The sequence below is a fragment of the Cheilinus undulatus genome, linkage group 3, assembly GCF_018320785.1.
Source record: "Cheilinus undulatus linkage group 3, ASM1832078v1, whole genome shotgun sequence".
Classification (NCBI taxonomy): Eukaryota; Metazoa; Chordata; class Actinopteri; order Labriformes; family Labridae; genus Cheilinus; species Cheilinus undulatus.
This window is the reverse complement of record NC_054867.1, coordinates 23,643,066-23,656,692: the sequence shown is the minus strand read 5'-3', so window position 1 is coordinate 23,656,692 and position 13,627 is coordinate 23,643,066. Positions and strand designations below refer to the sequence as shown.

At 38.9% G+C, this 13,627-nt stretch overlaps 1 protein-coding gene across 3 annotated transcripts in view; it reads right to left on the bottom strand.

Annotated features, from left to right (window-relative positions):
• LOC121506801 (histone deacetylase 7-like) overlaps nucleotides 1-13,627 on the bottom strand; it is a 59,330-nt gene that overhangs the window by 12,522 nt on the left and 33,181 nt on the right. For all 3 annotated transcript variants that reach the window (XM_041782693.1, XM_041782690.1, XM_041782692.1), the window contains exons 10-19: nucleotides 11,264-11,496; nucleotides 10,943-11,149; nucleotides 9,358-9,556; nucleotides 9,105-9,238; nucleotides 8,888-9,008; nucleotides 8,750-8,799; nucleotides 5,828-5,935; nucleotides 5,577-5,632; nucleotides 4,449-4,536; nucleotides 2,074-2,193 (exon numbers count right to left, since the gene is read on the bottom strand). In XM_041782693.1, coding sequence (XP_041638627.1) covers nucleotides 2,074-2,193; nucleotides 4,449-4,536; nucleotides 5,577-5,632; nucleotides 5,828-5,935; nucleotides 8,750-8,799; nucleotides 8,888-9,008; nucleotides 9,105-9,238; nucleotides 9,358-9,556; nucleotides 10,943-11,149; nucleotides 11,264-11,496 — 1,316 coding nt within the window. The remainder of the gene's footprint in view (nucleotides 1-2,073; nucleotides 2,194-4,448; nucleotides 4,537-5,576; nucleotides 5,633-5,827; nucleotides 5,936-8,749; nucleotides 8,800-8,887; nucleotides 9,009-9,104; nucleotides 9,239-9,357; nucleotides 9,557-10,942; nucleotides 11,150-11,263; nucleotides 11,497-13,627) is intronic.

Below are 13,627 nucleotides of genomic sequence, written 5' to 3'. Positions count from 1 at the left end.
CGAGACTCCAGAGGTTTACCACACAGCTTAACAGAGGTTGAGGAGCCACTTAAGGCAAAGCCACATCCAAGCGCGCCGAGCGTTTTATGTCGCGTCCCTCATCAGAGGATTTTATGGGAAAACATTGACTTTTTTATACTTATTATTGTAAAAGGGGGAGGGGGGATTGAAAGGGTGGTGAATGCCACCGTAGGCTAGGGTCAATTCATCTGACGGGGGATAGTCATCACACTTGGTTTCTGGGGAGACTGCAGGCAGAATTCATAGGCATCTCAATTTCCTGTACTCAAACACGGGCATGCAATCCAACTGTACACATCCTGTTGTGGAGATCTGACAACAAGAGCACTGGAGTTTATAAAATAAACTGAGACAAGAGAAATAAACCTTCAGTTGATACAGCAAATCAAGGTATGACGAGCTTGGTTCTACTGAATAAACACATGTGTAACATATGGAAACTTTATGTGTAATACGTCACGTCATTGTGTGGATAAAGACAATTTATAACCATTGCGGAGACAATTTAACAAAATTTACATTTATTTTTTTAGAGCAACATAGAAGTAAAGCCAAAAAAGGGCCCAAACTATTAGAATATTAAGATGGAAAAGACATTTTCACTTTATTGCAGTTAATGTTTTTTATGTGATCATATTTGTGTCTTTGCTCTTTGCTCTTCTTACCTTTCAGACCTACTTAAAAATATATATATTTTTTTGCATTGATATCAATGAAACTTTTGAACAAAACCATACCTCTTATCTATGTCTGATCATGTCTTGTGCGTGCTTATGTTGTGTTTTCAAATGAAAAATCCCATCTTTTTTCCTTTTAATAGTTTAATGTATCACTGACTGTGAATCTTCCATTAAAAAAAGGTAACAACGGCAGTGAAATTTATCCCCTCATCGACACAAAGACAGCGGTTAATATGCATAAGAAATTACCTGATATACGGTCAGTCATTTCACTAAATATGTTAGGAGGATTTTCTTATCTTAGTATTGCATCAGTATAAACAGCTAAACACTCCTGCCAGGAGCTTTACTTGTTTGTATCCTGATTTTATTGTCAAGCTGTTATCAGTGATAATTTCATAGGCTTACAATTTTATTTGTTCACTAGTCCTTTCATCAGTGGCAAAATATAAACAGTGAGCAACCAATGTAAAACACTTTTGGTCAAGCTATTATTTTGATCGGTGCATTATAGATAAAGTGACAGGAAAGTCACAGTGATTACTCTTAAGCTATTTACTGCATATATCTTTTTGATTCATGTTTATTTACATGGCCTTCAAAGCAATAGAAGTATCCTGTTTATAATGTGTACTTGTAAAGAAAGAACAATGGGAAAGGGACAGTTTTTATATATAACTGCAGTTTTATGTAATTGCTCCTTTTCTTCTTTGTTTGAACCATAATTGGATGATTAGCCAGTTTCGAAAATAAAGTTTAATACAATCATAACAGCTTGGCCTGATCTAAGGCTCAGTTTAGGATAGTTCTTTTATTCCTAAACATGGCATACTGTAAAATATCCTATCCATAGTGGCCAGTATTTTCTTCCTTTGTGCAGTGCAGACTCCACCATATAAAAATCAGTCATCATGACCAAATTGAGCTTGTAATTGAGGCTTTAAATCATGTAAATTAATCCAGGATTTATTGTTACAATCAGTCTTCTTGTTTTGACAAGAATATGGTAAACACACGGCTCTTAAGCTCCCTAATGCTCCACTGGAATCACATAATTAGCAAATATTTCTATGCCAACATATCTATCTTCACAACAGACGTGGGTGGTACAATAATGAACTCTGTATTCTGAGGAGACGGATTAAAAAAATGTTTGTGTTACATAAAGAGGACCAGCTCACATTTTCTCCTCTACAAAGAGTAACCTGTTTAACAAGTTGACATGTCTCTCGTGTGTTGTTCGGATGCTGTTATGTTCACAAGAGTCTACGTACATGCCCAGACGCACAAACACACATAAACACCCAGGCATCACCATGGCAACACAAACAAAAACAGACAATAAAGCCCTGCACACCAGAGGAGTACCTACCTCACTGGGATGTCCACTACCGGGAAAGAAGTTGCCTTCATCAAAGCGATGAAGAGAGATGTAAAGTACACTCGGGTCGTTGTAGAAGGCTTCCTGGGTGCCGTTGCCATGGTGAACATCCTGGATAGTGATTGGATAACAGGTTAGGGAGCTGTTGGATACATTCATGGACACATTTTAGTCTTTTAGGATTTTTTTTGACCAATTTCAGTAATCATACAACCATACCTGACACCACTTAGAACTTTCCTTCAGCATAATATCTTCTCACAGGCTTCACAGTTTCTAATCATTGATAACTAATGTTTGCATCACCTTGTGTTCCTTTTACTAATTTGACAAAACAATTTTACAAAAAAAATCTCTTTAATGTCAAAAAGAAAACCAATTTCTACAAGGTAATGTCAATTTAATAATAAATGTAATGTGAAACAAATGACTGCATAAGTATTCCCCCCCTTCAATTCAGTATCAAGTAGATGTACCACCGAGTCTGATTGTTCTCCAGGATTATATCTTGCTGCATTTGTTTTAACCTCTACCTTTACAAGCCTTCAAGGGCTGGATGCCAAGAAGCATCCCCACAGCATGATGTTGCTGACACCCTGCTTCACAGTGTGGATGGGGTGTTTGCAGTGATGTGCAATGATTGGTCTCTGCCAAACATAGCGTCTTATCTGATGGCCAAAAAGCACCGTTATGGTCTCATCAAACCAAAGCACTTTCTTCCACTGGACCATGGAGTCTCCAACATGTCTTTTGATGAACTCTAGTTGAGATTTAATGCAGGTTTTCTTCAACAGTGGCTTTCTCTTTGACACTCTCCCATAAAGCTTTGACTGGTGAAGAACCCCGGCAACAGTTGTTGTATGTAGATCTCATCTCAGCTGCTAAAGTTTTACCTCCCTCAGAGTAGTCATAGGTGTATTGATGACTTCTCACACTAATCTCCTTCTTGCTTAGTCACTCAGTTTGTAAGGATGCTGTGATCTAGGCAGATTAACACACATGCCATATTTCTTCCATTTCTTGGTGATGGATTTAACTGAACTCTTTGGGATGTTCAGTGCCTTGGAAGTTTTTTTTGTATCCATCCCCTGACTTAAGATTTTTTTACAAACCTTTTCTTTGAGTTGCTAGGAGTGTTCTTTCGCCTGCATGGTGTAATGGTAGCCAGAAATACTAATTAACCAATGACTGGGCCTTCTAGACACAGGTTTCTTTATACTCGAATCACTTGAGCCACATTCACTGCATTTAGGTGTTCCCCATTTCACTAATTGTGAAGGGGGTGAATATTTATGCAGTCACTTTTTTTTTTTACCTTACATACTTTCTTTAATCTGTTTTCATGTTGACATTTGTGAGTTTTTTGGTCAAAAAAGCCTAATTATATTGACTCTGAATGATTTATAAAATCAATAAAGAGGTTAAAAAAATCCTGGGGGCAAGTGCTTTTTAAAGGCTTTTTATGAACTGTGAAAATTGAAAAATATCTGTATCAATGTCTATCCTTAAATTACTGTCATTTTTATCATCACTGGTATGAAATTCTGTTGAAATTTGCATCATACGAGAAAGGGACCAGATAAGTCTCTCTCTTTGTCTTCACTGTTTCCCCATAAGGGAAAATAATTTAAGGTACATGCTGACTATATTCAAATTGTGTACTGTGGGATTATTGTCCTTGTGTATTGCACTGTTATAGATACATGTATAGAGGGATGCATGTTCTTTGTGTATATAAAAAGGAAATCAAATGAAATGAAGTTAAAGTATGTGTCCATTTGATTACTGCATATCAATATAACATTTTCTGTAAAAAAAATACGGAAGCTTAACAGATTGACAGATTTCTTAATTGTAAAATTACAAATCACAAAAAATTGAAGAAAACTTCCTTTTCTAAAGAACAGAAAAACATATTGCAATGATCAGGGTCTAAGGAAGGGCTAATCTCTGTCAATGTCAAATTTGTTTTAATCAGAAAACTTTTGGTATCAGGTAGTAATCAGTGTTTGATGTAGTTATTTGTCAGACAGCAGGGCTATGTTTAAAGCCATGCTGCTTGCTCATGTACACACACATGGTGAGCAGAGACGACCACCTGGCTGTGGATCAATATCTGCATATGTGTGTGTGGGTGCATGTTTATATGAGTGTGACTGTCTCCTCTAAAAATAGGTGACAGTTCAGATCACACATGGAGACCAGAGATATGAATAAACTCAATGATAAAAGGGGTGCTACTGTAGAGAGCTGCTTGGCTTATATGAGTTTTTTTTGTGCCCATGATGCATCAGTGTGTGTGGGCACGCATGTTTTTGTCTGTCCATGTGGGTGCCAGTGATGCTGGTCATGCAAAGCGCCCTCACCCAGTCCACGATGAGGATCTTGCTGACGTTGAGTTTGTGTTGGAGCTGTTTGGCAGCAATGGCCACAGAGTTGAAGAAGCAGAAGCCCCTGTGGACAAACAGACATGGAGACAGGCAGACACATGTGCTGGTTAGTACATCTTCAGAAAATTAATATCGTACAATCACCGTATGGACCTTGGGAACCTCTGAGACATGTCTCCTATTCTGTTCTCTTGTGCTGGCTATTCAGTCCAGGTTGTGGCGATCATAGCACTGACTAAACATGTGAGCCATAGAGCGAAACTCCTGCAAGGCAAAAATTTACTGCAAATATTTTAGAAGTTAGGATGTTTTATCTCAAGTTGTTTTGTATTTAATCATCCACTGCTGACAAACAAAAAATGCTTTTCACATGAGAAATTATGCCTAGACGAAATCTTCACCTCTTGAGAAATGCAGAACCCACACATTTTGTGACAAACATAAAACCGAGCTTATCGTAAAACTCTCTTCACATTCCAGATGATAACAGAATAAATCGCTGGCGTTACGACTGAAATGATTTCAGAGAAATGAACTCACGGCTTGGCACAGCAGCTTCCCGAAGCACTCTCTCTCTACAGTAAAGGTATGCAAAAAAGCGTTGATGTATGAAAAACAATGGAGGAATGTTGGAAGTGGCAGCGTCAGCACGAGTCGTAAACTCTGACTGTCTTTATGTTGTGTGCGTGTGTTTGTGTGGACAGTATATCATATGCTGTCCAAACTTTGCTCATCAAGAAAAGTCATTATCATCTCATAAATAACCAGTGACAAGTACTGCTGAGCACACACACAGTCCCAGCTGAACGTGGTTACTGGGCTAATGCCTCCTATCAAAGTCTGACACAAATCCAGACACACATGCACAAAAATACACACACATAGTTGTGTTTGAGGTGCGCTGAAAGTTTAAAAGAAACTTTGCAAAGCTTTGCCTCAGGCATCAGGCAGGTAGTACACAAACCCAGACACACTCTAAAACACTGAGATACTCTCTCTGAAGTGTAGGTGATCTGTAATAAATCCTTTGAAACACTGAGCAGAGACCTCCTGGCTCCTGGAATGTGTGTGTTTGTGCATGTGAGAGCATGGTGCTGTACTTACAGAGGGGAGGAGTGGCTTGCATGGTGTCCAGGGGGCCTCACCACTGCAAAACCATTCTGTAAGAGAGAAAAAGGGTTAGCATCTTTCTGCTTTTACCATATCTCACTTTTAGGAAAAATCCATCAAGGGACCTGACAAAGCAATACTACACTTAATGTAATATTTGTTCACACATAAACCTGTTGAGTGAATTCCTAGGAGAGAAAACCACAAGCTATTTTCTGATAAGGGGTTTAGTCACAAAGAAGCACCTTTAGCTCTCCCTGTGCCACCTTCAGTGCCAGGTCTGTGACGCATCCTGCAGCAATACGGGAGGCTGCTGATGTGTGGAGTTCATTCCAGACTGTATCAATATCAACCTGTTTGTAAAACAGAGATCAGACATGCGAAATTGATTAGAAACTTTTCTTCCCAAAGATTATTTTTTGAGCTTTATGCCTGTATTACATAGGACAGCTGAAGAGAGACAGGAAGGGGGGTGGGAGGGTGGGGGGCATGCAACCAAACAGCGCCAAGATCAAACTTGCAACCAGTGCATTGAGGTCTGTAGCTTTGGCACATAAGTACCTGTTTCACTGACAGAGCCAGATGAGCACCAAAAGGCTTGCTTTTGATCGATAGAAAGCTTTAGCATGTTTGCCAAGTTTTACCTGAGAAATAAGGAACTTCTGTAACCAAAAGGGGGGACTACTACAGACAGCGCTGTGTTTGAGGGTTTGAGGTCATCAAATGATGTGATGAACGCTTTAGAAGGCCAAAAATTCCTAACTAAAACACAGTAATAAGTTACAAAAAAATGTTCCCTTTATCTCAAACAGGGATGCCATACACTATCAGCATTATATCAGTATCAGCAGATATCAGCTCATGAAGGTATTTACTGGTGCTGGAAGGTATGAAAATCTCTGCCAATATTTACAAATAAACTTTCAGCTGTAAATATCAGCTGTATGTATAAAAGTTTGTGGATTTTTAGGCAGGACAAACAGACCTTCATGTGCTCAAGTCTTTTTCCTTGTTCATCCTCATTCCTTAAACTCTAGTGTGTTTTAAGTCAAGTCAAGTCAAGTCAAAGTTTATCAATATAGCACATTTAAAAAACAATCTTAGTTGGCCAAAGTGCTTTACAGGTTTTGACGTAACAGTAAAAGCACAATAAATGACTCACAAAAAACACATAATGAAGGACTGATATCTGTCATCCTTGCTTATCCTTGTTTTAAGGACTTACGTTTTAGTTCTGAACTTTATTTAGCATGTCAGAATTGACACAGATATCAGGTAATAAGAATTTGTACCTATCTGCTTATCATCAGAAATCTAATATTGAGCATTCCTAATCTCAGTGTTTGACTCTGGCAAAGGGCTGGGCTCTATAAAGACCAAAACCTAAACCTCAAAGTGCAGCTTTTAGCACTCCTGCTGCAAGCTTAATTACTAATAATCTCACCCTCATCCCCCACGTGGTAGTATTCCCATCCAGCCTTGTGGTCGGATTAATGTGTAGACTCAACATCAGACCTTAGCTGTTTAATTAATTTACAATGGGCACTGTGTGTCATTTTATACTGTAAAAAACATGCACTCACCATCATCTCACACCTGTATAACAGTACAGCTCTGTTGTACATATTTTTTTTTATCAAACTGTTCTTCATATTTTACATTTCACTCTTTATTTCTTCACTTTTACATCCCTTGACAGCAAGAGTACTACCATTCACTAACTTTCAACTTTTGTATTTATTTCCTGTATACATATCCTCATTACAAGGCTTTACTTAACCTGCTTCCATCATACATGTGTGCTTCTATTCATGTGAGAAGTTCTGGAAACAACAGTCTTTGCTCTGTGACTCAGTCATAAAATTTACTTTTGCTATCTGTGCCTTAAGTTGGTCTTGAGATGAGTAAAAGGAGTTTCCCATATACTGCTACTGTAGCCTGGAATATTCTGCAGCAATATCTCTGTCTAGAGGAGCTGGTCTTCAATTTTTTCAAAATAGATTGAAAGCATTGGAGGAAGATGCATCAGACTGCAGATGTTTTGACTGATGTTTTTTTGCTTTGTAATTAAGTCGTTGATTTATCTGTGTTTTTAGTGTTTTCATGTTTAATGTTTGCAACTCTGATAAATGTGCTGCTGTCTGTCTTGGCCAGGACACGCTTGTAAATGAGATTCTTGATCTCAATAAAGTTTTTCCTGATTAAATAAATTTAAATACATTTCATAGCTCCAAAAAACACCAACTTAAATTCCTTGTGTGTGCACAGCTACTTACCTACAATATGATTCATGTTCTTGCATTATGTTCTTATTTTTTGTAGAAAAACCCCCCAAATTTTGTGATGCTGGACTCTTAAATTTTGTATGATTACCATAAATCACCAAGAAATTACCTTTTCTCACTTTAGCACTATCTGTGTTGCATCTTTTCTCTATATAAGCCCTTTCCTGTTGATTTTTTTTGTAATCCCATGTCTCAGAGTCACATAAGTGGTGTGCCGTGAAGGAACAATGAAATAGGAGGAATTTCTTTTATAACAGACTGTGCCATATTGTTCCAATCAGCCCTCTCCACCAGAGCAGCCGAGGGCTAGAAATCCAGGCAGATCAGTCGCCTTATCAACTGACACCCACCCCCTTTCTTCTCCTTCCTCCTCTTCTCCTCTCCCCCTCTATTTATCTGACTCCTCTCTTCTCATCTTGCTTCACCATGGGCATTAAAAACTGTGCTTCACCAGATCAGAGGAGTAAACGCCTCTGTTAAATCTGACCTAGCAGCACTCTACTCTGCTCTGATCTTTAAATTTGATCTATTTTTTCCTCTTTTTCTCATTCCCACACCCATCCCAATTAAATAAAATACAGCTCCATAGGCATATACCCCTCCAGGATGACGCCTTTACATGCTTCCTCCTTTCCCCCTCTCTTTCTATTTTTCTCTACTAAATCTCACCTTTGTACAGCCTTTAATTGTTTCTAAGCAGTCTTGGCCAAAAACAATAGCATTAGCGATTTGTGGCATTGTTAGCTTAATTATGTAGTTCAGCAATCAGCCATGTAATGTTTGCTGTTCAGTAATGCAATTAGATAAATAGAAAGATTCCCACATGACTTTCGTGTAAAGGGGTCTGTGTTGTGTATGAGTATGTTTGTGCGTTGCACTCACCCCAACTCCTCCACACGGTAACATGACAAAAATCCGTTGAGATAAGATCCCTACAGGAGACAATTTATGGCATTTAACTTTCAAGGATGTTGATAATATTCATGCTGCTTTCTTTTCATTGTTACCATCATTTTTTACCCGTTAGCTTGCGGCTGTCCAGCTTGAGGCGGTTGAGCGGATTGGTGCCAAACAGAAGAACGTGTTTTTCTGAATGGACCGACTGCAGCTCCTCAAGAGTGGCCTTTCTGCTGCGGATACGCTGCACAAGAACACACAAACATATGTCCTCTTCATTAAATACTGACTACAGGGGAATATCTGATGTGTATTGGCTGTGTATGTGTGAGAGTTATACCTCACACTGGCTTCTGAGACCTCTTTCATGAAGTCTGGACCAGATGCTCTGGACCCTCCCAGCATGCTCAGGGTGGCGGCTGTTGTCCCCACAGGTACACTGGTGCTTCTGCATCTGAGAGTCATAAACCAAACCTAAAAAACACAAACACATGCACACACAAATCAAATCTTGTTCCAGTTATACATGTTTTGTTCCTGTTTAATCAGACTCATAGTTCTTTTAACTCTTCCTGACTGTGCAAGTCTCTCACCTGTGGTGTAACGTAGCTGGACATCTGCTGCAGGGCCTGACAGTGACAGTGAAGGCATGGTGGTAGGTGGGTGTGGGGGAGGAGGCAGGGAGGTGGAGGCTGGAGAGGATCGGGTCCGAAACAGAGGCTGGTGAGGCCAAATTACTGCAGGCCCTCCCAGATGGTCCAGCTGGTGACCCTGTCTCAGGATAACCTGCCTCTGAGGTTGACATGGGAGAGTGTGTGAGGAGAAGAACAAAGGATATTTCAAAAGAAGTACAAACAAGACTAGGAATATTCAGAAATGTAATGTCTCTACTACTCTACTCCTTTTTTTGGCTAATGAAATTATGTGTTTTTCAGAAGAGCAGCTGGTAAAGAAAGTTCAAAAACATGCAGCAAACTCTCACTGCTTACATGTAGAAATAATGGAGCTACAGTGCCCTCTTCTGTCAGAAACCTGGTTCAAACAACCACTGGGAATTGAAATGGTGCTGCAAATTAGGAACAGAGTATGCTTTTTTTCTCAGAATTACATGATAAATAACTTAGAGAGAAAATCAGAATAGCATACATTTCTGCTTAACTGCTAAAAGAGTTAACTTTGTCCTCTAGTACACCAAAAGGGACTAAAGCATTCAGAAGAATTTAAAATACATGAATAATTGCTGTTCATTACCACAATTAGATAAGAGGAAAGTTTCCAGCATGACTTGTTATTATAATTTGACGCTGTTGACCATTCTTTTATATCAACTCTATAAATTAGGTTTTTAAAACAACACTTTGAAATGGTTCCAAAACTACCTGTCTGAAAGAATACAGTGTGTCAAAATAGATCATGTTCAGTCATCTTTTCCCCAGATTACAAAGGTAGTACTCCAAGGTTCAGTACTTGGACCAGTGTTATTCAGTATTTATATCGAAACAATCACCACCTCATTAAACAATCGTCATTTCCAATCCTATTCATGATGCTACTCTAAATCTACAGCTTTCATTTAACCTATTACAGAAACACCTGTATAGGTTGAAACTGGTTCTGAATTGTCCCAAAACTATATGGATGCAGTTTTCAAATGGAAGGAATACTAGTATACTGCAGACTACAATAAAAATCAGTTGATAAAAAACTTACTTTTAAAACTCACACTGATGTGCTTTTATCCAAACTTAGATAACTACTGGGCTGTCTTTATAAGTCAATTTTGCTCCCCCCATTTTTACAAGAAAAAGTAGAATAGATGCAGTTTTTTTCTCTGGGTTGAATTATGGGAATGTTATTTCTAGTTGTGAGTCAGTACAACTTAAAAATCTCTGGATGCAGTGTATCCTTCAGTTCTGAGATTTATTACTTTAACAATGAAGAGAGCCTAGCTTAATAAATCACTTTTAAATCAGTCAGCCTTATCTCCTCAATCTGCTCTCTGAGAAGATAGGAAACCACGACAATCACTCCCCTGCTTACCTAATACCACATTAATACCACTGAGGCTTTTCCAGGTTTTAATTTCAGATCCTACTGATTTTAACAGTCTTTCCTTTTAGTATTTTGAAATTGTTTAGCTGTTTGTGCATGTGCATATGTAATTCTTAAATTTAGTACCTGATTGAGGGAATGTGAGGGCTCAATCAAGCTTTCCCGTGATGATGTAGTGGACTCTGTGTCATAAACTGAGTCTGTGCTGGTGGTGCTCTGTCTCCTGCGGTGGCCTTCCTCACCCACTGAGCCAGGCTCTGAGCCACATAGGGACCCTGGACCCGAGCCAAATTCTGATCCGATCTCCTCCAGGTCCATGTCCTCTGATGGGATCTGTGTCAGAAAAGGCTTGTAGGTATGCTTTTTTTCCCAAGTCTGTGATCTATTTATGCTCTCTGTATTCAATCCATCAATGCACAAATCTGCACAAAGACTGAACCCTCTCACCTTTTTCAGAGGTGTGCTCTGCTTATACCCCTCCATTACACGGTTGTACTGCTGAGACAGCTGGGGCTGGATGTGTGTCTGATGGCTGGCATACAAAGATGAGTGGCTATAGGGTGGAGGCTCTGAGCGTGTGCGTTCCAGGGGTCTGTGGGACGGCAAGGAAACCACACCTTCTCTTCTAGACAGGTGAGACTGTGGCTGATTCTGCAGAGGGACAGAGTTCAAGCCATGAACTGTAAAAAAGAAGAGAAGGAGACAGAGGAAGAGATTAATAAAGATGATGGGGATTAACATGACAAACCGAGGAAAAGCTCAGTAAGGAGAAGTAAAATCAAAATAGTGACGGAACAACTAGACATAAAGAAAAGAATCTGGACTTCAATAAAATAATGGTATCATGATAATCTAGATCAGTGTTGCTCTACTGGTCCAAAAAAAATTCAACCCATCCATCCATTTTCTATATCGCTTATCCCGTTGGGGGTCACGGGGGGGCTGGAGCCTATCCCAGCTGTCATTGGGCAGGAGGCGGGGAAAAAATTCAACCTTTTGAACTAAATGAGAAATGCTAAAAGGCACATCATTACAGAATAACATGCATGTACACACTTTATTTTACTCCATTATTCTGTGACAACAAGTACAATTTGGTAGTTCTTCTCGATCTTGACAAATTAACACATTATCATGAGAGGAATTTCAATTAAAAGAACCCTAAATTGATCTGTTATTAAAGAAAACTAGGGTTAATTTAAATATACAGCCTTAAGTGGAGACTGTCAACTTCAGACTTTATGCCACAATTTCTCTCCAGGTATACATTTGCAAACTACTGAAAACAGCACAGCGACCCCCTTTTGGGTCCAATCCCAGTATAAGAGAACCACTCATCTTGATCAAAAGTTCAGACTTGGCCAAGAAGCAGGGAGACAAGTTCAAAATGAAAAAAAGGCAGGTGAATCAAAAGGTAGTAAATCAAAATGAGTCAGATAAAATCAGAGAGGGGTCTTGGGTCTTGGCCCAGGAAATTTAAAATATCTAACACTTAAGTCCCTGAATTATTATGGAGAACATCTATGCAACAGTTTGTAGAGGAAGATGATTAAAATTGTGAACGTTTGGATTGAAAAAAGTTTTAAGAGTTTTTAAGACTTTTTATGGCCTTCAATTTCAAATGTTTAATATAAGACATTCTAATACTTTTCAAGGGTCTGCAGGATTCCTGCAGTCAAACAGAGAAATACTGTTTGCAACTAAAGCATATTTCTGATTTGTAAGTAAACTGCATTACTGTAAAAATCAGGTAGAGGGCACTTTTGTGCTTTGAGTAACAATTAGACGAAGGAAATATGTAGAAAACTTAGGTTATCAACTCAACAATAAAGCTTCTGATTTTCAAGAGAACAGACTTTTTCGTGGCAGAAATTTGACTTTATGTGCATGGAGTAGCACAGGTGTTGCAAAAGGAATTATGATAACCCTTTTTAGTTTAGGTACGCCAATAACTTTTCATATAAGCCTGAAAGAAGGGTATCATGAATACCATGGGGCTTTCCTGATTAAATAAAATCCAAACATCCAGCGGGAAAAAAATGCTTTGATTGCTTTATAATAGGTTATTTTATGTAACCTGACTTCAATGAAGAAAAAACGCTTTAACAAAAAACAGAGTTCCTTTTGGCAGAGACAAGCAAAAATGAACACATTGAGAAGTTGCGAGGGCCACTCTGGGATGCAGATATGTTTAACAGGATTACTTGGAAAAAAAAAATACATGAAGGTAAGCACTGTCATCGGTAGAGATTCAATGTAAGTCACATCAATAAATCTGTTACCAACACAAACAAGACAGGCTTTAACTACCAAATTTATACGTTTATTTTTTAAAATCCATATCTTTTACCGTTGGGTGCGCTCTATGGAGGAGCGTGTGAGAAGAGAGCAGAGGAAGTCGCTGGTGTTGCGTCTCTTCCGTAAGTTCATCCGTTGAGGTGTGCTGCTTTGTGTTCAAACTCTTTCTATGCCCTCGTTTTAACAACTCTGGGCAGTCACTTTCTGCCGATGCTCTGTCACACTTATATTCTATGAGCGTCATCATCTAGAGCCCAACACACACGGATCACATGTTTTGATAATGTAATATCTTGTGAAACTTGTTCAAACGTGGGTGTTTAATTTGATCTTTAATGCACTAATGATAATACATACTTTAAAAAGAGCAGAAAACATTAAAACCAAAGCTACAAAATGAGGCAGGACAGAATTATGTGTCTGGGAGAGCTGCAGGTGTGAGGCAGGGCCAGTTTCAGTCATTCAGAGGCCCAGGGTAAAGACAAATATGAGGCCCCTCCCCCTTAAGGTAAA